Here is a 24,463-nt window from a genome sequence, read left to right as displayed (position 1 = left end):
TTCTGGCTTATTTTGCTGAGCATGATCCCTTCCAGCTCCATCCATGTTGCTGCAAATGGCATGAATTTATCTTTTTTGATTGCTGAGTAATATTCCATTGTGTATATGTACCCCAGGATGCATGTATTTTTTAAACTATTGCTCAGAGTCAATTATTATCACCTAATTCAGATCTTCAGTTCATAAGGAAAGGTTCAGATTTTGAACAGAATTCTTTTTCTTCCTGTTTTCTTCTTTTTCTCTTTACCTCTCCTACTTTTTTCAAAAATGATTGAAGTGAAGATAAGAAAAATAACTTAAAATAATAAAATTGATGTTAGGGTCCTCCCTGGTGGCACAAGGGGTTAAGCATCAGCACTATGAAGGAACCCCCAGCTACTGCAGCATGGAGCTAACACACATTGCGTGGCAGACCTCTCCTGTCTCTCCTGCTGCTCCCCTTAGTAGTGTATTACAGTAGATCTACCTGCTCTCCTCCCCACTCTGTTTCTGGTAAATCCTCTCACACTGTCCACTACTCCGCACCTCTGGCCTATACCCTAGTACTTGTATGCATAAAAAATAAATCTCAAAAAAAATAAAATTGATGTTAGTTTAAAAAAGTTCATGCTTCTTAAAAATTCCTGCAATCTGAAATTAGAGACAGATAGAGATGAAAAACAAATTGAATTCTATATGTAGGAAGAAGAATTATTCTGTGTGCATAGAAAAGACAAATAATTATGGAAATTAAGCAGAACAGAGAAAGAAAAAAATACTTGTTTACCAGGAGGAACAATATGGCAGCTCTAAGTTAAAAGTGGTTCTTCCCCTTCTTCTTTGGATTCTCTCCTTTTTTCTCCTTCCATCCTGCATCACCAGTTTCTCCCCGATGAGTGGACAAACACACAAATATACTTTATAACTTAATTCCAAATGTTTCACATCCTCTGTTAAACACTATCTCATTTCTTTGCTCCCATTTCTTTGCTCTCATTTCTTCGCTCCCATTAAAAGCAAGTCTTACTGAAATGACTCCATTGTCAATGTTTCCGTTTCCTTATTTTTCAAATCAGCCATCTCCTAGGCCTCTCCCGACTCCACTGAAACTCCTACTGTCAAGTTCATCCATGACCTCCTCATTGTGAATTCTACTGGTCAAGTCTTGTTCTCCTCATTCTAGAAGAGCCATATTATGTATCGTTCAAGTCAGCGGATGCTTGAGATCAAATGAGGGTCCTAGGTGGTGGAGTCCAGAAGATGGCAAGAGAGTGAAGATGTTGGAGTTCCACTGCCCTGTTTCCTACCTAATACCCCTTATTGGCACCTGGTCACTTGAACAGGTATAGATCTCTGAAAAACCAGACGCCTAAAAGTCCTGGGTTAAAAAAACAAACAAAGATTAAACCTAGCTACTTGTAGGTGGCGTATAAAGCCACTTTATCAAGAAAAAGGAAGCTTCCTTTTTACAACCAATAAAAATAGACTGGGTTGGGAAGATGGTGTCAGAGGAGGTTCCCTGCTTCGCTTTTGGGAGGATAATCAAAAGTAGCTTTAGAATCACTGGACCCAGAGGATCCCTTGATTTGAGGAGAAACTAGAGCACCTTCTGAACATTGGAGACCAACACTGACTACAACAGAAGAGACAGAAGAAATTCAATTCTACACAACCAAAGGGGGCAGGGACTCAGTCAGGACAGGAACTAGTGGTGCAAATCAGTGTTTCTGTGTTTAGCTAGTGGCTCTGGGGAGGGAGAGCTGATTGTGTGGAGGCAGTCCCTCCACTGAGGGGAGATGCAGGCAGAGGTGCTGGGGTGAGCCAGGTGGGATGAATCCCACCTGGACTGGGCACAGAGAGACCTCCCCTCCCCCGCTCCCCTAGGACTTGAGCTGATCATGTGAAGTGTCACTGAGCATGACCCTAAGATTCTAGAGATGAAAAGCCACAAAGGAGAGCCATCAGTGGCGACACAAATATAGAGATGGAAAGCCACAGAGGAGAGCCATCAGTGGTGACACAAACATGTGCCACCCTCACTCACCACTTTAACCAGCAACTGCACCACTCCAGGCCCTTCCCCTACCCGGGACTCAAAAGCTACAGATCAGTTCTTCCTGACATACAGCATCATACAATATGAAACACCAAGCCAGGACAAGTTAAAACAAACACAGCGCAAACACAAACCCAAAACAACCCCCCACAGCACCATCTGCTGGAAAAGGAAGGTTCTGCACCCTTTGGACGCCCCCCCCCCCAAAAAAAATAGCAAAATAAGCAGAAAACTCCAACATATGAGTCCTCAAGGGAATAGTTTACATCAGAGAGAGAACAAATCTACAGAGTTCAACCATAAAGTGATCTCTTTTTTGCTATCATATATAGAATTCAAAATTGCCACACCAAGAAATTCAAAGAAATGGACAAAACACAGAAAATCAGAACAGATATATACAAGGAAAATCAGAAAAGCAAATCAATGTCCTAAGAAATAAAATTAGTCAACGGAAATAGAAACTGAAACTTTAAATAATAAAATAATGGAGATGCAGGATGGAAAAAGATCAACAAAGGAGATCAAAAATTCTGAGGAAAGCTGTGAAGGTAGAATAAACCAAATGGAAAATCAAATCAGTGACCTCCACGGTGATAATACATGAAGAATCCAGGTGGGAGAAGAAAACCAACCTAATGAAGCTCACTCCTATTGCACGGAGGTGACTGGACTGTCTGCCTAACAGAATGAAATGGGAGATCCTCTCTGGTGGAGTTAAAATAATTTTTAGCCATTTTGGTCCCTTTATACACAATATACAGCATTCAACTGAAAAAACCCAGGCAGACAAAAATGTTTAATAATCAAGAGAAAAAGTAGACAGTAGAAGCTGACCTATACAGGTACAGATTAGTATATACAATTTTAAAAATAGTTATGGTTAATATTTTTATGAAAACAGATCAAAAAATACAAATCAAAAAATACAGAATTTTGATAGACAATTGACTCTATTAAAACTGATTAATGGTACTAAAACTATTAGATGATGATGTAGAGGAATGTCTTTATAACCTTAAGGGTGATGCCAATTTTTAACCTACATACTAAAAAAAAAAATAATAATAAAGTGAAAAGTTGATGACTACATCAAATTAAATTTTCTCCCTGGTGAAAGAGACTCTGCACAGTGTTAAAAGACAAGTGTATGTAACCAACTAAAATTTAGTATCCAAAATATACAGGGATGACCTCTACATTATCAAGAGAAAGTTATTTAGTGGGAAAATGAGTCAATACTATGCATAAGCAATTCATAGAATAGAAACTGGAACACCAAATAATCATATGGAGACTCACAATACACCAAATTAGAGAAATGATTAGCCAAAACTTCAGGGAATTTCAAGTGCTGATGAGGAAGGGGACTAGGAAGAGCTCTAACGTACTATCAGGAGGAGCATAAATTTTGCAGAACAATTACATACATTTAGAGAGTTGAGTGTTGAGTATTTGCATAATTTATGACCCAGCCATTCCACCCCCCAGTACTGCCCAGAGAATCACTCACATAAGTACCAAAAGAGATATTAAAAAAAAAAACAGAAATGATTGTTTATGTTAACATTGTTAGTAATAACAGAGTTATAAAAATGAAAGTGTTTGCCAACAGAGAAATAAAGTGTAGCATATCTATAGGATATAATACTAGCAGTATTCAAAAAAATTGAATTAAAGCTACATATTTCAACTTGGAAAGGTCTGAAAATGTGCAATATTGAACAATAAAAACAAAAATAGACTTGAGAAGCAGAATGAGATGTTTCTCTAAGTGTGCATGCAAGCACGTGCATGTGTGTGAAAGTAGTTCCAGGTATTTGCAGTGTAAACACTCACACAAATAGAAGCAGGCAGTGGGCTAAATAGGCACACATTTGACAGTTGTGTCTGTTCAGGGACATGGAGGTGGAGAGCAGAGAGAGAACAGAGGATGGGGTATGAAAAGGGAGAATAGGGCCTCCCCGGTGGTGTAGCAGGTTGAGCACAGTGCTGTGATGCTGTCTGCAGCCTCTGCAGCACTGGTTCAATTCCTGACCGGCCAGGGAGATACCTGCATGGCGTGGCAGACCTCTCCTGGCTTGCCCGCTGCTCCCCTCAGCAGTGCTTTTGGTCTGTCTGCCTGTTCTGCTCCCCGCTCTGTCTCTGGTGAATCCTCTCACTCTCCTGAGCCTCTGAACTGTACCCCAGCTTGCGTATAAATAAATAAATCTTAAAAAAAAGAAAAGGGAGACTATAAGAATAAGATAAAAACAAGACAAAGAGGTGCAACACCTGGACCAGTGATGATTCTATGGCATGAATTGAGGAATATGATTAACAGACTATCAATCCATTTCTGTGACTTGAATTGCAACTCAAAAATCAAAAAGAATGCACATTATCACGTCATGGACAATAACAGCTCTTGTCTGCCTGGGTGTATTTTGTGTCTGAAGCAGAGTTCGGTCTTGAGTAGCAAAGTTTAAGACACATTGACAAGGTTGACTGTGTTCTAGAAGAACAGACAGGACAGTGTGAAAGCCATGAGTCCTGTGAAGGATGGCTGAGGAAAGTCTTTGACACAATAGACTTTTAGGAGAAGGAGACCATGGGAATTACTCAGCTCATTTTCCCATCACTCCATTCAAAGTAATGAAGACGTGAACTCTGGAGGAAGAGGGCAGTGCTCAGAGGCTTGGTCCACAGTCAAAGGTCACATTGAGGTTACAGTCACATTCAGATACTTTAAAAATTGTCATATGGAAGAGGAATTATCCAGAGATATTCTCTGAATACCTTCTCATTTGGAGAAGAACCAAGATAAAAATAGGCAAGTTTCGGGAAGAGGGATTTTAATGTACACTGATTTTCCAACTTGACCTCTCTAAAGGGGAAACTGAGATGTCTGGGGAGGGAGGTGTAGGGAAGGCTTGGCAAATAGTTAACCAAGGTGTGAGGTTTCCGGGAGGAGGTGATAAATCCCATCTGCTCTTCTTCTGAGTTGGGAATCAATTTTGAGATACACAGAAGTAAAATAGATGGTGAAAAAAAGTCAGTTTTTTTACTGATGAAACTGATGGGCAAATGCAGTATTAGGTGACCAGCACCCAACAGTGCTTAGCCCATAAGCACCCCTCAGTGCTATTGAGTACGTTCATGCTACTGTTATCATTTAATATTGTTGATGAGGCCTAAGGGGGAAAAGAGAATGGGGAGAAGGAGGAAGTCACGCGAGCTCAATCCTGTCTCCCCACAAGAGCACAACTGCCCTTGGAGCAAATGTGAGCCCACAGCGCGCTGCTTCCTGCAGATAGGCCACCCCCGGAAAGACAGCTCAGCAGGCTGTGCTGAGTTCACTTAGTTCATCTTCCCAAACTCACAAGCCAGTTTCTATACTCCTCACCTCTGAGGTGGTGTGAGCGAGGGCCAGGAATGGCTGGGAATGTCTCTGGAACTGAAGTGTCTCCCCCTGAAAGAGATGCCTACCTTGGGTCTAGGGTTGGGGTAAGAGATCGCTAAGATCCCTGCCACTTGTTTAAGTGTTTGAAGCTATGTATATTAAAATACATTCTGTTGTCACCTACCACTGCTTTCCTTAGTCTCTCTGTTCTCCTGTTACCACTTTATTCAGATTTTCTTGAAGCTTCATTTCCCAGGTGACTTAAACTTGATTGAATCTCTTTCCAAGAGTGAGTCATTCATGGTTCCTCTCTGGTTGGCAGTCAAGAGTCGCTAAGATACTACACCAGGCCATCATGGGGAGCCCAGAAGAGCCCCCAGGGGACAGAAGACAAGATTCTCAGACAGGCCTATAGTAGGTGCACCGCAGAGACAGAGGACACAAGATCCAAAGAGGACCCAAGGAGGGTCCCTTCTGGTGAGATCCCTTCTGGTCCCTACTGTGCAGAACCCCGATACCCCCATTCACACATTACTGTCTGGCAGACAACGGTAAAAGCAAGAAGGGCAATTTGTTTATTATAAAGAAAATAGGATAATTTTAGGAAAGTTGTGAGCAGGAGAAAAGGTGAAGAATCAATGCCTTTACATGTTTGGAGGATTTTAAGATAGAACAAGTGGATTTTATTTCATTAACTCCAAGAAGAAGAGTGAGCCTAGTGGAGGCACTGGGTGCGTGGAGGGGACTGTGATAGGAAGGTGGATGTCTATTCAATTTAAAGAACTTTGCAGCAACCAGGGATGCCTGCTACCTTACTGAGAGAGTGTCTCCTCACTACTCAGTGTGGCAAAGCCTGTTACAATGTTGGGGATACAGTAGAGGATATTGGGGACATGGTATTGGACAGCCAGGAAGGAACTGTGTGATTGTCTTATATAGTCCTTCCAACCGTGGCTGCCTACAATTCTATGAATAAGGGTGTTTGAGTCACATCCCCAAAGGATCTTTTGGGACCAGAACTAGCAAGAAATTTAAAATCAGTTCCACACTTCACTTACCTAAAAATCTTTACCTCATTTATTTTTTTCTTTTTACTCCCTCATTTTCCAAATCATCTCACAAAATCCTCACTAAATCCAAAAACAGTGACCTTTCTCAGCTCCCTTTCTCTTTAGCCGCTCCTGAAATAGGCACCTGGCTTGTCCTTCCGACTTCTGGGATCAGTGATCTTATTTGTGTCCTTGGCTGTTGTTTTACATTCTGCCCTTTATTTTTTTTTAAGATTCATTTATTTATTTATACAAGAACTGGGAGACATGCAAGATGTGCGGGAGGGTGAGAGGATTCACTACAGACAGAGCGGGGAACAGAACAGGCAGACTGATGAAATACACTGCCAAGGGGAGCAGCGGGCGAGACAGGAGAGGTTTGCCGTGCCATGTGGGACCCTCACCAGCCGGCTGGGATCGAACCGGATGGAACCAGCGCTGCAGATGCTGCGGGCAGCTTCGCAGCACTGCGCTCAACTGCCTGCGCCACCAGGGGAGGCCCCATTCTGCCCTTTAAATGTGGGTACATCATTATCAAGAGCCCACCTTTTATTCTCTTCAGTCTCAGGTTGAAAGTGTAACTGCCATGAAGGTAGCCCTCAGAACTTGATTCTATTTTTTTTTCCTGAGCTGAATGAAGTCTTATCTTTGGTTACCCCCTGGGAGGTTTCTAATTCACTTCCACTGCAACTTTAAACTTTTTACCTGAAATCGACTTACTCTCCTTACTCCTGAGGTCTAGTTGGGCGCACCTCTCGTGTGCTTTACGAAGGTCAGGCACTTCCTCTGTTGCTTGGGTAACTAATAATTGTTTTAACCCACTATGCTTCAGAGTTATTATAATTTCTTCTCATTTTCAAGTGTGTCCCAGCAGATCATATTTTAATTGCAAGTATACTTTGGATGACCCACGGATCATGCCACTAACACTTAGTAGGAATTTAATAGCTATTTGTTGAGTGAGTGAAGCTTTCAGTTGAACTGGGACTCTTCCGTGAAATAATTAATTTCAATTAGCCTTACTGCAATTAACCTTGAGTAGAGTCTGTTGCTGATTCACATTGCATCTCCTTATCTCCGAGGGGCAGGGGCAATTCTTCCCCCACATGCAGGTGTTGGGAACTGATAGAATCCAGTCACAGTTCAGTGAGTCTATGACTGAGTCCACATCCTTCAGATGTGGAAGAGGTGTTGGGGGCCCTGGAGTGGCTGGACTGTGCTGCTGTGTCTCCCTCTTGTGGCTGCCGTGTGGAACTCTTCACAAAATCCTTTATGGTTGTAACTATAGTCTCTAGGTAGGTGGTTCCTTAGACCTTAATTCCAATTCAGGTAGGGCTTGGGCATCTGTATTTTAAAAGTATACTTAGTTAACTAATATTTAGATAACCTTGGGAATTGGCAAGTGCTAGTCAAGCTTAAGTTACCAGTTGACCACTTTCAAAATATGATTTTTGATAGATTTTCTTCTTGGTTTAAAAGCATAGTTAGCTATGCAAAGATGACAAGGCAGCCAGTATGTTTCTGAATTGATGGTTTTTTTTTTAAAGATTTATTTATTTATGCATACAAGAACTGGGGTACAGGCCTGAGGGGCCAGGGGTGAGAGGATTCACCAGTGACAGAGTGGGGAGCAGAATAGGCAGACTTGACTGAAAGACACTGCTGAGGCGAGCAGCAGGCAAGACAGGAGAGGTCTGCTGTGTCATGTGGGTTGCTCCCTGGCCGGCCCAGGATCGCACTCGTGCTGCAGAGGCCGCGGATTTCTTCATAGTGAGATACTTAACCCCTTGCGCCACCAGGAAGGCCCCCTGAATTAATGGCTCTTAACTGGTGGGACATTTGGCCATTCTGAAGACATTTTTGATTGCCGTAACTGGGGGACAGGAGATTTGCTAATAACAGCTAAAGGGTAGTGGCCAGAGATGCTGCTAAACATCACCCAATGCACTGAACAGTCCCATTGCAAACACTTATCTGGATCAAAATGTCAGCAGTGCTAAGGTTAAGAAACCTGTTGTAGGTCTATTCCACAAGGGGAATTTGAAGATGTTCAGGGAAGGGAATTACTATGGCAGTGACAACAATTAAACAATCCTCTAAACATAGTTTTCTTGTGTACTTGTAAGAGGTTCCTTAGCTGTGTGCAGAGGGCACACAGCTAAGCCTTGCCCACACCCTAGAAAAGGGACAAACTCACAGCTTATAACCCAGACCCAAGCCCATGCAATGTAACACAGGCTGTGCTACAAGTACTCTAGTAACATTAGACAAAAAGGGTGACTCCCTCGATTAATTATGTGTATTTTATTCATTGCAAGGAGGTAGTAACAAGAGCTTCAGGAAGAGCAGTGATTTGCAGTGATCAGCGGTGGCCCAGTCAGCAGACATTCCCTTCGCCATCACATCCTGGCTGTGTGACAAAGCCCTAAAAAGGGCTGAGGCTCCACCAGTTGTGTTTTGGAACACCAGTTCCTTAAAAAAGAGAATGGGTCTGTTCCTTCTCAGTTCTCCAGAACTGAAAATGCTCAGTCAAAAGAAAACATTAGAGGAGAAACCAAGGAAACTCTTATCTGTTGTTTGTGTACGTGTGTGTGAGTGTGTGTGTGTGGTTTAAGCCTGAGGAAAAGGAGAGCTCCAGCTCAGCCATAGGGGTTTTGGAGAGAAGGGGAGAGGTAAGGGTATAATCTGCAGGGTTCTCTGCTTTCCCTCTCAAGCCTGGGCTGGTGGTGGCAGACATATATCCAGCATGGTATGAAGGTTACCTGAAGACTTCCACTGACTCAGCTGTCTTCCCAGTGAGGACTTGAGCAAGGTCAGGGACTTCCAAGGGAATAGCCTCTTTTTTTCTGCACTTCCACAAGATAGAATTCAGTCAGAAGAAAAACCCAAGTGATAGGAACTGAGCTGTCTGAGCAATCAGAGTTGTAGTAAAGGAGCAAAGAGTCAAACCCAGAGGGCACAAGCCTTTGTTAGTAGCTGCTAGATTTTCAGAACAGCTAGTGAATGCATTGGGCATTTTCTTGCGTGTTCAATGTCACATTTCATTGAATTCCCTTACTCATAATAGGCAGAGCCCACCAGCCATGGTGAAAGTGGAAGATGCAGATATCCTTGGAGGTAGAACATGGACATGTAACCAAAGATGCCCACGCAGTCCCAAACTCTGAATTAGAAACTAGAGATGAAAAGATGAAGGGACACTGGATAAGTCACTCTGGTACAGACAAAGCAATAGCAATATTGAGTGCCCCAGTCTCTTGGAGACAGAGGGAGTGGCAGAGTGTGGGTCCCGTCCTGGGCCAGTGGCAGTGATGTGAGCGGGCATGGTCACTCCTCTTCTGGTTTGTGATTTGGACTGTCCTCCCAACCACAGCCTCACCTCCTTTCTCCTGTGCATATTCAAAGTTTGGTTTTACAGCAACTTCTAGAGTTATGTGAACCAACCAATATCTTCCCAGTAGACTTCTTTTCACATAAAAAAGTCCAGACTCGATTTCTGTTGATTGTAACTAAGAACACTATAGTTGAAATTGGTACCAGGAAATGAGATACACCAGAACTAAATGTGGACAGAGGTAAGACTCAAGGTACTAATGTAACAGAGGCAGCTCCATAAAAACAGAGGCTCCATATATCCTGCCCCACCTACTGAGGGGTGGAGCTGAGTGGCCAGGTGAAGATATATAACACAGAAGGCAGATGGGCTCAGGAGGAGACACACAGACACAGGGAGAGATATGGGGAGAGAGACATTTGGAGAAGAAGGACCTGCTTGCTTCTCAGCATCGGACTTGCACAGGGACTTGGAAGGGACACATGGAGGAGAGACATGAAGAGACCCTTAGTAGAGACACATGCATCACACACACACAGGGAGGTTGACAATGGCAGGCTTTCCTTGATTGGTACTTTAATGTTGCTCCTTTCATCCCAGACTTGCCTGGCCCCTCCTGTCCCTTTCCTATGGTTTCCTGCCGAAAGGTACCTTTGACTGTGGCAAGGTTTTGCGCCTCAGAGGCCCTGCGTTAGGCCAGCTCTGTTTGGCTGGACATTTACCCACAAAGAAATGGGTAACTTTGGGTGTTTGGTTGGGAAATTACTATCCTTTCTTCTCCTCCCTCTCTCTGCACAAAATTATATTAAAATTCTTTTACACACTCAGAATTCCTTTGCCTTTATGCACATGGATGGCCAGACCCCTTCAGAGGGTCTTGGGGTACCTCTCAATCTACCTGCTAACAGTAAAGACCATGAACCAAAAAGTTGTCACCTCTGTTAAGTGATTGTAAGATAGATGATTTCTTAATGTCCACTAAAGTCATCCAAGAATCTACAAGAAAGGAGAGTTTAAATTGAAGAGGACCTGTTTGAAAGCAGAGAATAGAACTTTCCTAAAAGAGATTTTTGCCATAGAGACTCTTTGTTGAAGCTTCAGGTTTGTTGTCTAATGGAGTTAGAAAAAACTAGGATTTAAAAATTATTTGGGGGACTAAAAAAGCATCTGAGACAACTTCTGATTATCCCAAATTCCTCCATAACAGCAGCACGCAACACTTGCTGCTTTTCTATAAATCTGAAAGCCCTTTGCACAGAACTGTGCTGTTAAGAATCAGAAATGATTTACATTCCATTATTCAAAACTCAGAGAACTCAAAGTTGTGTTTTCAGTTTATTGACTGTTTAACTTCTGGGCTTTACAAATAAAATACTATTAGCTTCCTTTATAAAATATATCTGAGTGTTTTACATATAACAAGGAACTCACCCCTTATTACCCATCCAGAGAGAGAAACTGACGTACAGAGCCTTGACAGGTCTGGGCCTTGATGGGAATCAGCTCCGGCAGCCAAAATGTAAACTATTCCCTGGCTTTGTGGCTGGTGGTTAGCAGACTAAGATGGGCACAGGATGGCCTGGCCTTCTGCCATTCAGCTTTATTGTCCCGTCCAGCAAAGAGCAGGCACCTGGCCTTCTGGACTCTGCTGGATCCACACTCTCCATTGTCTCTTCCACCGCGGAGGTGGGAGCTGTGTTACCCTCTCTGCTCTGGGCCTGTCCCTGTGGAGCAGGTCAAGCCCCATTCAGGAAGCCCCACATCCTGGTCCATCTCACAGGTGGAATTGGAGAAGCATCACCAGGGAGTTGATCAGAGAAGAGAACAGATGTTAGAGCAGCACGGGGAACTTGGGACCTGGTACCAAGTTCAGCATTTATTTCAGTTCCTGCATTTTCCTTCAGAAAATCCCTTGGCTTGGCCTGTGGTGTCAGCTCTCTGGAAGCGTCACATTGGCATAGACTGTGATAGAGGTTAATTCCTGGGGGCAAAACAGATGTCATAAAGGAGGGCCTGGCACCCACCCTACAAGTGCAAATACAAACAGCTGCTTAGGAAAAGACAAAGGTCTCAGGGTCAGGCAGCATTTGGAATTGTCATGGGGTCGGTGACCTTTAGACATTGCCAAGGTCCTGGGCTGCCTGCTCCCCTTGTAGGGAGGGTTACAACCCCACCTTTTGTTTTATGCCCCAGTAAGCAGCCTCTAGCAGTTTCCCTGAAACGCTGCAACTAAGGTTGCAGTGTCCCTTGCTGCCTGCTTGCTGGGCCTGCCTGTTTCATTTCGGGCTTCTGTTTCATTTCAGCTCCACCCAGATGGCACCCTCTCCCCTCCCCCAATATTCCTCTACAGAGTGGGGCACAGCTAGATCTCACCTGGGCAGGTTCCAAGACAGGCTCTTCGGCAGCAACATAAATGGTGGTACAGGGGTCTTGGGCTGGCAGGGGATCTGGTTTCTTGTGAACAGACTATAAGAGCAACAACAATAGCAAGAGATTAGCAGAGCAGGGAATTATTTCCCATCCTACTGTCTTTTAGGAGAAACACAGTTTAATGAAGCTTTCAGTTGGAAACTTTTCCTTAGAATCTTTGGTCTAGCCTCTTTCCCGGGCGGAAGATCTTCCCCCACCTTCCCCATTCCCTGGCACTTTGTGAGAACTCCCCAGTGACACTGGAGCTCACAACCTTAGGAGCAGCCTAATTCATCACTAGCTCTTCCCAGGGCTTCTCATGCTCTTCCTCACAGTGGGTGTGGCCCTAACAGGCCAGCTGAAGGGAATGGGGTCTTCTTGGTGTTTTGGTCTCCCTCCCTCACTATCAACCGCAATATACAGAGCTCATTCCACCCCTCGCTGCTGTTCCTGCTGTTTCTCACTCTAATGTGTCTCACTCTTTCTCTGTCCTGCCCAGATACTGAACTTAGTGATAGTGAAGTTCACATTCTTTGCCTCACAGCCCCTCTCTATGCGAAATGCTGCTGCTACTCATCTCTATTAGATGAAGAAGCTAAAACCCAAAAATATTTGGTACTTTCCTAATGGACACATTCGAGAAGTATCAAAGCCGGGAGTCCCACCTAGTTCTTGTAACTTAAAGGCTTTTCGGAATATTCTTCTTCTTTGGTTAGCCTGACTTAAATGCCCTTCCCTATGCCCACATTCCTCAGGTGTTTAAGTCACACTTTATGGCACTCAACTGTATGCTGTATTTAAAACACATGATATATTCACCTGTTGTTTCTCTAAACAGACTGTAAATTACTTGAAGAATAGCCTACATTTCTTTGCATTCCCTACAAAACAGAGCTGGACATATAATCTCCTCCCCTCACACCTCCCCACTGCCCTGGCCCAGCTGATGTTTGTTGATGTTACTTTGAGTTGTTCTAAATTTACGATGCCAGACCAAGCACGGTAGGCATGAAGGAAGGCTACATCCCTGTAAGGTAAAACCAGCCTTTCAACACCCTTTGAGGGCCTGGGTATAAGGTGCGCTGCCCTCTTCTTCTCCTGGAAATAGAGCAAGACTTGAAACTACAGCTCAAGGTTTTAATGGGAGACAACTTGTTATCTTGCTATCTGATGGAAGAGGTAAAAAATGGGAAAAATTTACAGGAGTTCTTTCTGTTCATATCGCTGGTGGATTGCCATATAGACGAGGAATTAGATTTCTTCTGTAGACTATTTCTGGTTTAAACAACGACTGGAATTTTAGGGACACATTTTGACTCAAAATAATATCTTCCTAGAAGTTAAAAGTGCTCAAATGCGGAATGAGTTGCCTTGGGAGGCAATGATTTTCTGATTACTGGAAGTGCTTGGGTTAGATCAGGCTTCTCATACTTTAGGGTGCATGTGAAGTACCTGGGGATCTTGTTAGAAGGAGGTGGCTTCTATTTTGGAAGGTCTGGGTTGGGACCCAAGATCCTGCATTTCTAGGAAGGTCCCAGTTGATGCTGATGCTACTTGTTCACAGATATTTTAGTAAGTGGAGGAATATTGCAAGAAAAGACAGGCAGTAACTGAATAATTCAAATAGATGACTTTCAAAACAAGGTCATCCTAGAGTAGGATATTAAATCCAGTGACAAGTACCCTTGTAAGAGACAGAAAAGGAGAAATAGAAACAGAGGGAGAGAAGAAAGTTATGTGGAGATGGAGGCAGAAATTGGAGTGATGCAGCTAAAAGCCAGCAAATGCCAAAGAACACCTGGAGCCAGCAGATGATGGAAATGTAAAGGAAGAGGCTCCCTAAAAGCCTTCAACAAGCATGGCCCTTGCCTGGCTTACAACATCACATGTGATTTAAAGGCATAGGATCATACCTTCTCAGATAGATGTCAAATTTTTAAAAAAGGATAACAAATGATGATAGTATACTACAGTATCAAATGCTCAAATGGCAAGTAGTAAATTGTAAGGGCTATGCAAGTCCTGTTATGCAGAATAATATAAAACATCATTTAGAGAGGTTAAAGAAGACAGGAAAGAAAGGACATGTCATTTTGTGAATTAAAAAACTCAATACTATAAATATTCATGTTCTCTTCAAATTGATCAATGCAATTCTAATTAAAATTCCAGCAGAATTTTTAGGGAGAACTTGACAAACTGAATCCAAAATATATATAAATTGAAAAAAGCCAAAAATGGCATAGAACTCTTGAAAAAAGGAGATGGAGAAAAAGAGAAATAACTCATTTTACCAGATATCAAAGCCTATAATAAATCTGTAATCACAGATTTGTAAAGACAGCATGGTAACTGTGCGTGTACAGAAACAAATAGATGAAAGGAGAACTTCAAAATAGAGAACTATTTTGAATAGAGAACTTCAAAATAGATCCACACTTATAAGGACTCTTGGTTTATGATCAAGGTGGCCCTGCAGGGGGGCAAAGATGATCTTTTCAGTAAATGGCCAATAGGATATTTGCTAACATATAACTGCTCCAAAGCTAAAACCTTTTTAAAAAAAACGAATGTATCAAAAGTCAGAAACTCAAAGAAAAATGGACAGATTTAACAGGTGATTTAAATAAGAGGATTTTTTAAAATAAGAGGATATTAACATGACCAATAAAAACATAAAATTTTGTAAAATTCCCTTAGTAATTAGGGGAATGCAAAATAAAACCATAAAAAACACATCCAACTGAATGAGTAAAATTAAGAGGACTGATAATGTCAAGTTTTGATTAGTAGCAACTGGAACTCTTATAAAAATGTATCTGGTAGAAAAGTAAATCGATCCACCTACTTTAAAAACAGTTTGGCCTTATCTAGTGAATTTGAGGATATGCATACTCTATGATTCATACTCTACTTCTAAGTATAATACCCAACAAAAACATGTGTGCACATTGACCAAGAGAGATAGCTGCAATTTTCATAAAGCCTGCAATTGGAAATAACCCAAATGTCCATCCACAGTCACCTGAATAAGTAAACTAGTATATTTATATATGGATATTCCATAAAGTGTTGAAAATGAATGCATTATATCTAAGCTCAAAGACATGTATGGATTTGATAAAGATAAACTTGAGAAAAAGAAAAAAAACAAGAAGAAAGATACTATAAATTCCATTTTTATAAAATAAAAGAAAAAAAGGCAGCAGAACACTAAGTCATATTTTTAGAAGTGGTATCTGTGGGGAGGAGAGAGTGGATCTGATTGGGAGGAGCAAACTCTGGGGGTGCTTGCTCTGTTTTTTGTTCCTTGTTCTGGGTGTTAGTTCCATGGAATTAGAAGGTTAATAATGAAAGATGTAATTTCTCCCCAAATATATCTGTTTATTCAATGCAGTCCTAATAGGAATATTTTTCCCTTTTGTGATACATGAGAAGCTGATTCTAAAACACAGATGAAAGTACACAGGGACAAAAAAATAGTAAAAAATAAAATTAACTTGAAGAAAAGCAAGGTGGGGAGATTTGTCTTACTAGACACCAAGATGGGGTAATTCATGGAGCTGACATTTATATATTGTGCACTTTTTTGTATATATGTTATACTTGACAGTAAAAAGAGGGATCCTAGCAGCCTGGGATATAGAGGATAGGGAAGACATTACATCAGAGTTAAACCTGGTTACTTGAATGTGTGGAGGGTGGAGGGTAGAGGTTGTTCTTGGGGGTCTCATAAATGAAATTTAGTTGTCAGTGGCGGCCAAGATCTGTGTAATTAACCCTCCACACCACTAGGGGACAGTAGAAATAATTTTTTTTTAAGATTAGTTTTATTAGAAGAAAGGAAGGGAGAAAAAAATATGCTTGCACAGACAAAAAGGAGCAGAAAGAGCTGGAAATAAGAGCTTTGTCCAATAGTTCATCTGTAGTTATCAGAAATGCATTTATTGCTACTGATGGAATTTTATAAGGCACTAATCAAAGCTGTCTTTACCTTCACTTCTTCCTTTACTCCAGAATTTTCCCCACCCCCACCCCCCCAGCCCTGGGCACACACACACAGAGGGAATGGTCAGAGCCTGGCCTCTATATCACCTTGAATTGCTCAGTAGACACAGGCTACCATACTAGACAGATATGAAACATTTCATCATCACAGAAAGTCCTATTACACAGAGTTAGTCTGGAAAGGATATTTTCATATCAAACCATAATCTCCTACCTTCTTCCTTTTGGCACATCTACTCCTCAATTTCATCAAGACTGTTTTTTTTTGTACCTCTCTTCTGTTTCAGTCCAACTCCATCAAAGTTTTGCTTTCTTTTCTCTCCAACTTACATGGCATTTTCCATCTCTTAACCACCCTCTAGCTATTAACTGAATCCTCAAGAGCCTCCTTCCTTGTCTCTTTAGCACTTTGCAAGCTTCCCAGACTTGGATCAGCCCAGTGCATCATGCAATAGTGTTTCTAAGCCTTTCCCTTCTCTTCAAGCCTGCCCCTTTTCCTAGAGAAATAGTTTGATAACATAGAACAATCAATTCTAGATTGTCAGAGCAAGAAAGTGTCATAGATCGTGTATCTCTAGCTTCCTCATTTTTTTCCTAAGAAGAAATAGATGACCAGAAGATTACCCAGTGTTTTCCATTATTTCAAATAACAAACAGTCCCATCTAATATCAAAATTTCATGCCCTTATAAAGCACTCCTATACTTGACTTCTGCTTCCCTAATTTCCTTTTGCTCCCATGTAAATGAATGTCCAACATGCAAAGTGGACTGGCCAGGAATCATATGGGAAATGTGATGGCTTCACCCAAGAAAAAGAAAGTATAGAACTTACACCTGATTTCTGGACTTGGGCGTAGATAGTACGGTTTTTTTCTTCCACTGTTGGTTGGTCTGTTCTACCTGGTAAGAAGAAACCACAATGTTTATTTCTCTCTGGTTCTCAATGTGAACACCGGGCTCAGAACTGTCTGGTTTCTATCCCTTCTCCCCCTTCTCCAAGAGCAGAACAGGAACAAATCCCTGAGTCGCAATCCTCTGTTTGCTTGTCACACAATATTAGGTTATTGTCATGATACTGGGGTTCAGAAAATTGCGTGACACATAGCAAATCCCCAACATGTGTTAGGTATAATTGATAACCATTCCATTTTTATTTTGATATCTATTGTTTGATGTGCATTATCTGGTCTCCTAATAGAATTCTGAGTTCTTTGAGGGCAGGACTAGTGATTTACACCTATTTTGTATTCTCCCAGTTGTAGCATGTTGCTTCTCTTGCAGCTTTCTTGCCTCCTTATTTCTTGGGGACTTGGTGTGTGCAGTGGAGAGCAGGTATAAGGAGGCTAATACACCTGCTACCATTTGGAAAATAAACTTACAGTGAATTATTATAATGCCTAGTATCTGGAAATTTTGCTCAGAACTTAGAATCTTTGGAATATTTTCATTTTAACCAGTCTTAATTTTTTTCTTTTAAAATTATAGAAATAATCCATTCTCATTACAAAAATTAAAATCATATAGAGTAAAAATTAAAGTCATATAGAGTAAAAATGATGTTCCCTGCTTCATTAGCCATCACAATTTCATTTCCAGAAGTAATTGCTTTTAACTGTTCAACACATATCCTTTCCAGACTAACTCTGTGTAATAGGACTTTCTGTGATGATGAAATGTTTCATATCTGTCTAGTATGGTAGCCTGTGTCTACTGAGCTGTGGCTAATGCAACTAAAGGACTGAATTCTAAATTTTATTTTATTCTAATCAACTTCAAACAGCCACATTTGGCAGAGACTACCAGTTATACAATACAGTTCTAGGTGTTGCTATATTTTTATAGATATTTTTAATTCTAATAGGTCATTCTATACACACTTCTCTGTAACTTGACCTTCACATTTATTTACAATGTGTTAAGGACATTTTCCCCAACAGTGCAGTGGGTCTATCTCATTCTTTCAGATGTTTCATGCTATTCTTTGCATGTGTCATGTAGTGGAGAGAAAGATGGAGTGAAAGTAACAGACTGAAGCGTGGAGGTTGAGGACAATTGCAAAGTCTAGGCAGAGACAAAGGAGGTTTGACCTAGACGAAATCACACAAAGTGTTTAGGGTAGACTTATTTTAACATCAATTAATTTATCTTCTTTTTTAATTTTTTTATAGAGGCATGTTTATATTTATTAATTTGTTTGTTTGTTTTGTTTATACATGCACTGGGTACATTCAGAAGCACGGGAGGGTGAGAGAATTCACCAGAGCCAGAGCGGGGAGCAGAGCAGGCAGAAGGACCGAAGTACACTGCTGAGGGGAGCAGCGGGCCACAGGAGAGGTCTGCGCGCCATGTGGGACCCTCCTCCGGTGGCTGGGGAGCAGCCGGGAATCGAACCGGCGCCGCAGAGGCTGCAGACAGGTTCGCAACCCAGCGCTCAACCGCTGCGCCACTGGGGAGGCCCTAATTTATCTTCTTTAAAAGCTAAGAGCATGTCTCTGAGACAGTAGAACTTATGAGAGGCCAGTATCAATTTGGAAGGAACAGGACTTAATATGTATGTATGCATAAACATGTGTATGTATGTGTGTATGCATACATGTATATAAGTATGTATGTGGTGAAGGAGGTGTAAGGGCAGCATGATTATGTGATCCTTGGGGATATAGTGATGGGCAGCCAGTGGGGCCCTCAAAAATGACTGAGGAATGTGTGTGTAGAATGAAAGCTAGCAGCTGGGTGAGCAGAGAAAGTAACAGAGGGGATTTCAAATTAGTTCTATGAAATATATACTTTCTGTTCTGATCCACAAATGTTTGCAAAGCTAGAAAATCCCACGCAACACTAGTCTTAGTCCTATAAAAGGAGCAAATCGAGAATAGGGCTTTCCATCTGTCAGGTCAAATCAGGCTGAAATTTAGAATGGAGACAATATGAAATGGTAGGACAGATGGAAAAAGTAGGTCAAACATTACTTCTCTCAAAAACACTGGGTTGGGATAATTTAGTTTCATGTTTTTCTTCCCAGTGCAAGGTTTTCAGGAGCTAGCTCAACATGCCTCAAAGTTAATGAGGTCTTAGTATCCACCAAAAAAGGTCCTGGCTTTAGGATTAGGCTGTCTACCTTCTAGATCTCATTGGCTGTGTGGCATTGGACAAAATGTCATCTCATTGGATCCCCTCTTACCATAAGTGAAAAATCAAAGTGTAGACTGACTCTCGTCCTCATCAACTCTCAACTGAGTTGATGTGCTGCCAAGAGTTAAATTCTTTAATCTGCTGAGTGCTGCTTCCAGTGCTGCCCTCTGCAGGTTGTAGGACTTATACATTGAAGCTTTAACTTACCTATATAAAGGAATTTTGTGTGTTTGTGTGTGTGTGCCTGTGCATGTATGCTCTGTCTCTATATCTGTGTATTTATCTCTCTCTATCTCTATCTATCTATCTATCTATCTATCTATCTATCTATCTATCTATCTATCTATCACCTATTTGCCTGTCTCTCATCTATCCACGAAAAACACTGTGTTATTGCTTTCCGGGTACTGACTCATAGATTCCTACCACAAAACTATGATAATATTATTACCACTTTACAGAAGAGAGGTTAAGTCATTGTTTAGTCACAAAGCTTATAAGTGACAAAGTTTACATTTGAATATGTTTGTCTGATACTAAACCCATGCACTTAACCAGTGTGTTCTCCTGGACGTGGACTTGCCAGAGTTCATTTGAAAACCTTAAAAGTTGGACCAAGTCTTGTGTGTATGTGTGTGTGTGTGTTGGTGGGGGAGGAGGTACAGTTATTAAGTATAGATTTTTCCATAGCTTTGAGGTAGAGTTTGTGTGATCTTTGTTTATAAAGAATACTAGATTCCTGGAGATAAGGATGAGGATGTGTGTGGGGAGAGTGGTAGGGATCACAGTAGGGTGGCAAGCACTAGTCCCTTAGAGCACAGCCACAGGACAGGCAGAAAGTAGCTGAGGAAGGAGTGCAGGTGGACCCAGCACCTCAATAGCCAGATGGTATATTATAATCTCAGTTTTCTCAACACCTGTATTTCAGCATTTTTATTACCCAAGGGAATAAAGGAGAGAAGGGGGAAGGTCCCTTCTCTTAAGGCTCTTTTCATTATTTCTATCTGAATCACCCCGGCCGGTCTCCCCCACAGCTAACTCTTGGGTGGAGGAAATGAGACAAAAGTGGGCGGCTGAGCTGTGTTGTAGATCTTCTTATATAAGCAAAACCAAGATCACAGTGCTGAGGTAAGGGCTTTTCCGAAGAGGCGGCACGTGGAGAATATTGATTTACTTGAGAATGAGATCGGCTGTCTGCTTGGTGCCGTGAGGACTGAGTTCACCACGGGAGGGGAGCCCTGGATCTGTCCTGGTCTGGGACAGCACTTTCAGACTCCTGTGTGGGTGGGAGGTGGACAGTGTGCCCCTGAGATCATGAATTATTGGCAATTTGGAAAAGGCAGAAGATATTAAAGGGCAAGGGAATAATTGGGCCGTGATGGTTTGGATCCTTCTGCTTACTTCCCATCCTATTTAGTGTGACTTTAAGCAACTCATAAATTGCACACTGTCCCCATTGAGTAGAAACTTGTGTTAAAATCTTAGTAAAGAGAGTTCTTTACTGCTCTTCTCTGACAACCTATGGGTCTTCCCACTGGAACCTACCGTGCTAGAGGGGAGATGTGGTTAAGGTTCTGGTTTCTTTATCAACCAGTTAACCTTATATGAATCACTTAGGCTGTCTGCAGCTCTGTTACCCCACTGCTAAGCCACACAGAAGCAACTGCCCTACTTCTTCCAGAGAGCATTGAAAGTTTAAGAAGACATTGTTGAAAGGTATCAACCCTTGGATGAAAGCATCTTAGAGTGTCTTTTTATTTGTCAGTAATTAGAACTTTTCTTGGATGAGATCCAAGAGTACTATTTCTGTGAGTACTGTTACACCTCTTGCCTGGCCCCATAGGCAGCCTGTATTACCTCTACACAGGCTAGTCACATTGGATTGAAATGAGCTGCATAATGTCTCCTTGGCAGATTCAGCACTTTCTATCCCCATAGCCTACTAGCCAAGATGTTCAACTGGACCATTCTGTGAGGTCCTAAGATATATTTATTTAGTGTTTTCACAAAGGGCTTCATGCATAAAACCCAAATGGTGAGAGCAAGTCTGTGCTTGTGGAAAGAGGTCCCCCGCTTACCACAGAGCCTGATAAGAATCTCTTTATTGTCAGACACTTACCTCTTCTTCTCAACAGTAGTATTATTGCTGGGAGAATCATGACAACACCTAAGATGCCCACTGAGACCAGCCCAGCATACAGTCCCCAATCCGGTGTTACTGAAAAAAAAAAAAATCAAAAGGTATTCTCCAAAGTACTGTGGATTTAAAAACATCTTACATAAAAGGGGAAACAGAGCCTCCCATCTCTCGCTACCTGCTCTCTCAAGGGAGACATTCCTTCTGATGGCTTTAGAGATGAGCTTTAGGTCACTGAAGAGGGCTATTTTCTTCTCCTAATTTCTCTCACTAGACTTCCTTATCATATTCCTAATTTCTGTAATGATTTTTCTACTCAAATACTTAATTCTTGCCTCAGCTACCATATGTCTAAAATTAGACTTATCTCTCTCCCCTGAGTGAGGCTCTCTACTCAGATTCTCTGTTTCTAAATCTCAGATGTGTCCTATGTCCATTTTGGTACAAAGAACATGATGGCATCACATATTGTCCCCAAACTCCCACACAGTCTCATGAGACACTTGGAGGAAGAAAGAGCTACTATTTTTTTTAAAAAAAAAACCATAAACACAATCGTGCTATTAGCATCCTTCCTTACAAATAACTGTACTGAACCCACTGGTCCTGAACTGAAAGAAAGACACGTGGCTTTTCTTCTCAATCATAAATCCCACATTTGTATTAGCCCTGGAGAACCACTCACCCAGACTCAACATCGGAGAGCCAATTTTTACTGCTTTCTTTCTTTTACCCACTACCAAATCCTTCGAAATCAGGAGCAGCAATTGGAAAACAGTGAATGAGATCTATTGTTCCAGTAAGCAAGGCATCTAGCTCAATAAGATAATAGCAAACTTAGTGTATCAGGCTTGTCCCCAAGTCCAAAAGTCTCTCCAGCTCTCCAAGAATTCTGTCTTCAAATTCAGCCACATTTCTACTCCTAGAAGAAGCTCTGGTTCTTGGGGAGCTCAATGCCTGCTTCCTTAGCCATAAGCTAGGATGCTCAGTAACTGCTAAGCATTTACAACGGGCCAGCGTTTTTTTCCAAAGTGCATCATATATGCTATCATATTTTATCCTCACAACAATCCAATGGGGTTGGTACTCTCATTATTCCTAGCTTATGGCTAAGGAAGCAGGCATTGAGCTCCCCAAGAACCAGAGCTTCTTCTAGGAATAGAAATGTGGCTGGGTTTGAAGACAGAATTCTTTTTTTTATGATTTGTATTCTTTTTATTTTATTTTATTTTTTATTATTTAATTTTATACATTTTTTCACATAATTTTTCATTTTTGCACAATGTATGCATTTTCATCTTGATTATAGTCTCCATACAATTACCACCTCCCTTGTTTTGATCCTACTCCCTCCTCTCCCCCCTCCAGTGTGTCTCTGGTTTATAGTTGCTTGTTGATTTTGATTTTTACTTTATTACAATTGGTCTTTTTCCTGGTCCCTTATTTAGGTTTTCTAGATTCCTGCTATGAGTGAGACCATCCGGTATTTTTCTTTTTCTTTCTGGCTTATTTCGCTGAGCATGATCCCTTCCAGCTCCATCCATGTTGCTGCAAATGGCATGAGTTTATCTTTTTTGAATGCTGAGTAATATTCCATGGTGTATATATACCACTTCTTGATCCAGTCATCTATTTTTGGGCATTTGGGTTGTTTCCATAGCTTAGCTATTAAAATAGTGCTGCTATAAACATAGGGGTGCTGGTGCCCTTTTGAATTAATGTTTCTGTGTCCTTTGGGTAAATACCTACGAGTGGAATTGCTGAATCATATGGAAGCTCCATCTTTAGCTTTAGGTTGAGGACTCTCCACACAGCTCTCCATAGTGGTTGGACCAGTTTGCACTCCCACCAGCAGTGCAGGAGAGTTCCTTTATGCTCTTTTTTTGGTTTTTGGTTTTTTTTTTTAGACAGCATTTTTTAGATTTTTTTTTTTTTTATTTATTTATACAAGCACTGGGTACAGTCAGAAGCGCAGGAGGGTGAGAGAATTCACCAGAGCCAGAGCGAGGAGCAGAACAGGCAGAAGGACCGAAGCACACTGCCGAGGGGAGCAGCGGGCGGCAGGAGAGGTCTGCACGCCATGTGGGACCCTCCTCCGGTGACAGGGGAGCAGCCGGGGATCGAAATGGAGCTGCAGAGGCTGCGGGCAGCTTCGTAACCCAGCGCTCAACCGCTGCGCCATCCGGGAGGCCCGAGAGTTCCTTTTTCTCTACATCCTCGCCAACATTTGTTGTAGCTAGTTTTTTTTTTTTTTTTATAGAGGCATGTTTTATTTATTTTGTTTTGTTCGTTTGTTTGTTTTGTTTATACAAGCACTGGGTACAGTCAGAAGTGCGGGAGGGTGAGAGAATTCACCAGAGCCAGAGCGGGGAGCAGAGCAGGCAGAAGGACCGAAGTACACTGCTGAGGGGAGCAGCGGGCGGCAGGAGAGGTCTGCGCGCCATGTGGGACCCTCCTCCGGTGGCCGGGAAGCAGCCGGGGATCGAACCGGCACCACAGAGGCCGCGGGCAGCTTCGCAACCCAACGCTCAACCGCTGCGCCACCGGGGAGGCCCTGTAGCTAGTTTTTTTAATATGTGCTATTTTCTAACTGGTGTAAGATGGCATCTCATGGTAGTTTTGATTTGCATTTCCCTGATTACAAGTGATGTTGAACATTTTTTCATATGCTGTTGGCCATTTGGCTGTTGGTCATCTTTGGAGAAGTTTCTTTTTAGCTCTTCTGCCCATTTTTGACTGGATTATTTACTTTGTTTTTGTTGAGTCTCATCAGTTCTTGGTAGATTTTTTGTGATCAGTCCTTTATCATTACTGTTGTGTGTGAAAATTTTCTCCCAATCGGTGGGGTTTCTCTTTGTTTTGGTTACTGTCTATTTTGCTGTATAGAAGCTCTTTAATTTGATGTAGTCCCAGCTGTTTATCTTTGCCTTCACTATCATTGCTTTGGTTGATGTGTCTTTAAAGATGCTACTGAGG

General features: G+C 41.9%; 1 protein-coding gene across 1 annotated transcript in view; it reads right to left on the bottom strand.

Annotated features, from left to right (window-relative positions):
• Window positions 1–11,730: 11,730 nt before the first annotated feature.
• SLAMF1 (signaling lymphocytic activation molecule family member 1) overlaps window positions 11,731–24,463 on the bottom strand; it is a gene marked incomplete at its 3' end in the record, with an annotated part of 31,410 nt that continues 18,677 nt past the window's right edge. The window contains exons 4-7 of the mRNA XM_084250098.1: window positions 21,466–21,568; window positions 17,051–17,114; window positions 12,174–12,266; window positions 11,731–11,781 (exon numbers count right to left, since the gene is read on the bottom strand). Of these exons, the coding sequence (XP_084106224.1) occupies window positions 11,731–11,781; window positions 12,174–12,266; window positions 17,051–17,114; window positions 21,466–21,568 (311 nt within the window). The remainder of the gene's footprint in view (window positions 11,782–12,173; window positions 12,267–17,050; window positions 17,115–21,465; window positions 21,569–24,463) is intronic.

Source organism: Talpa europaea (genome assembly GCF_964194135.1).
Source record: "Talpa europaea genome assembly, chromosome: 12".
Classification (NCBI taxonomy): Eukaryota; Metazoa; Chordata; class Mammalia; order Eulipotyphla; family Talpidae; genus Talpa; species Talpa europaea.
This window is presented reverse-complemented; position numbering and strand designations above follow the sequence as displayed.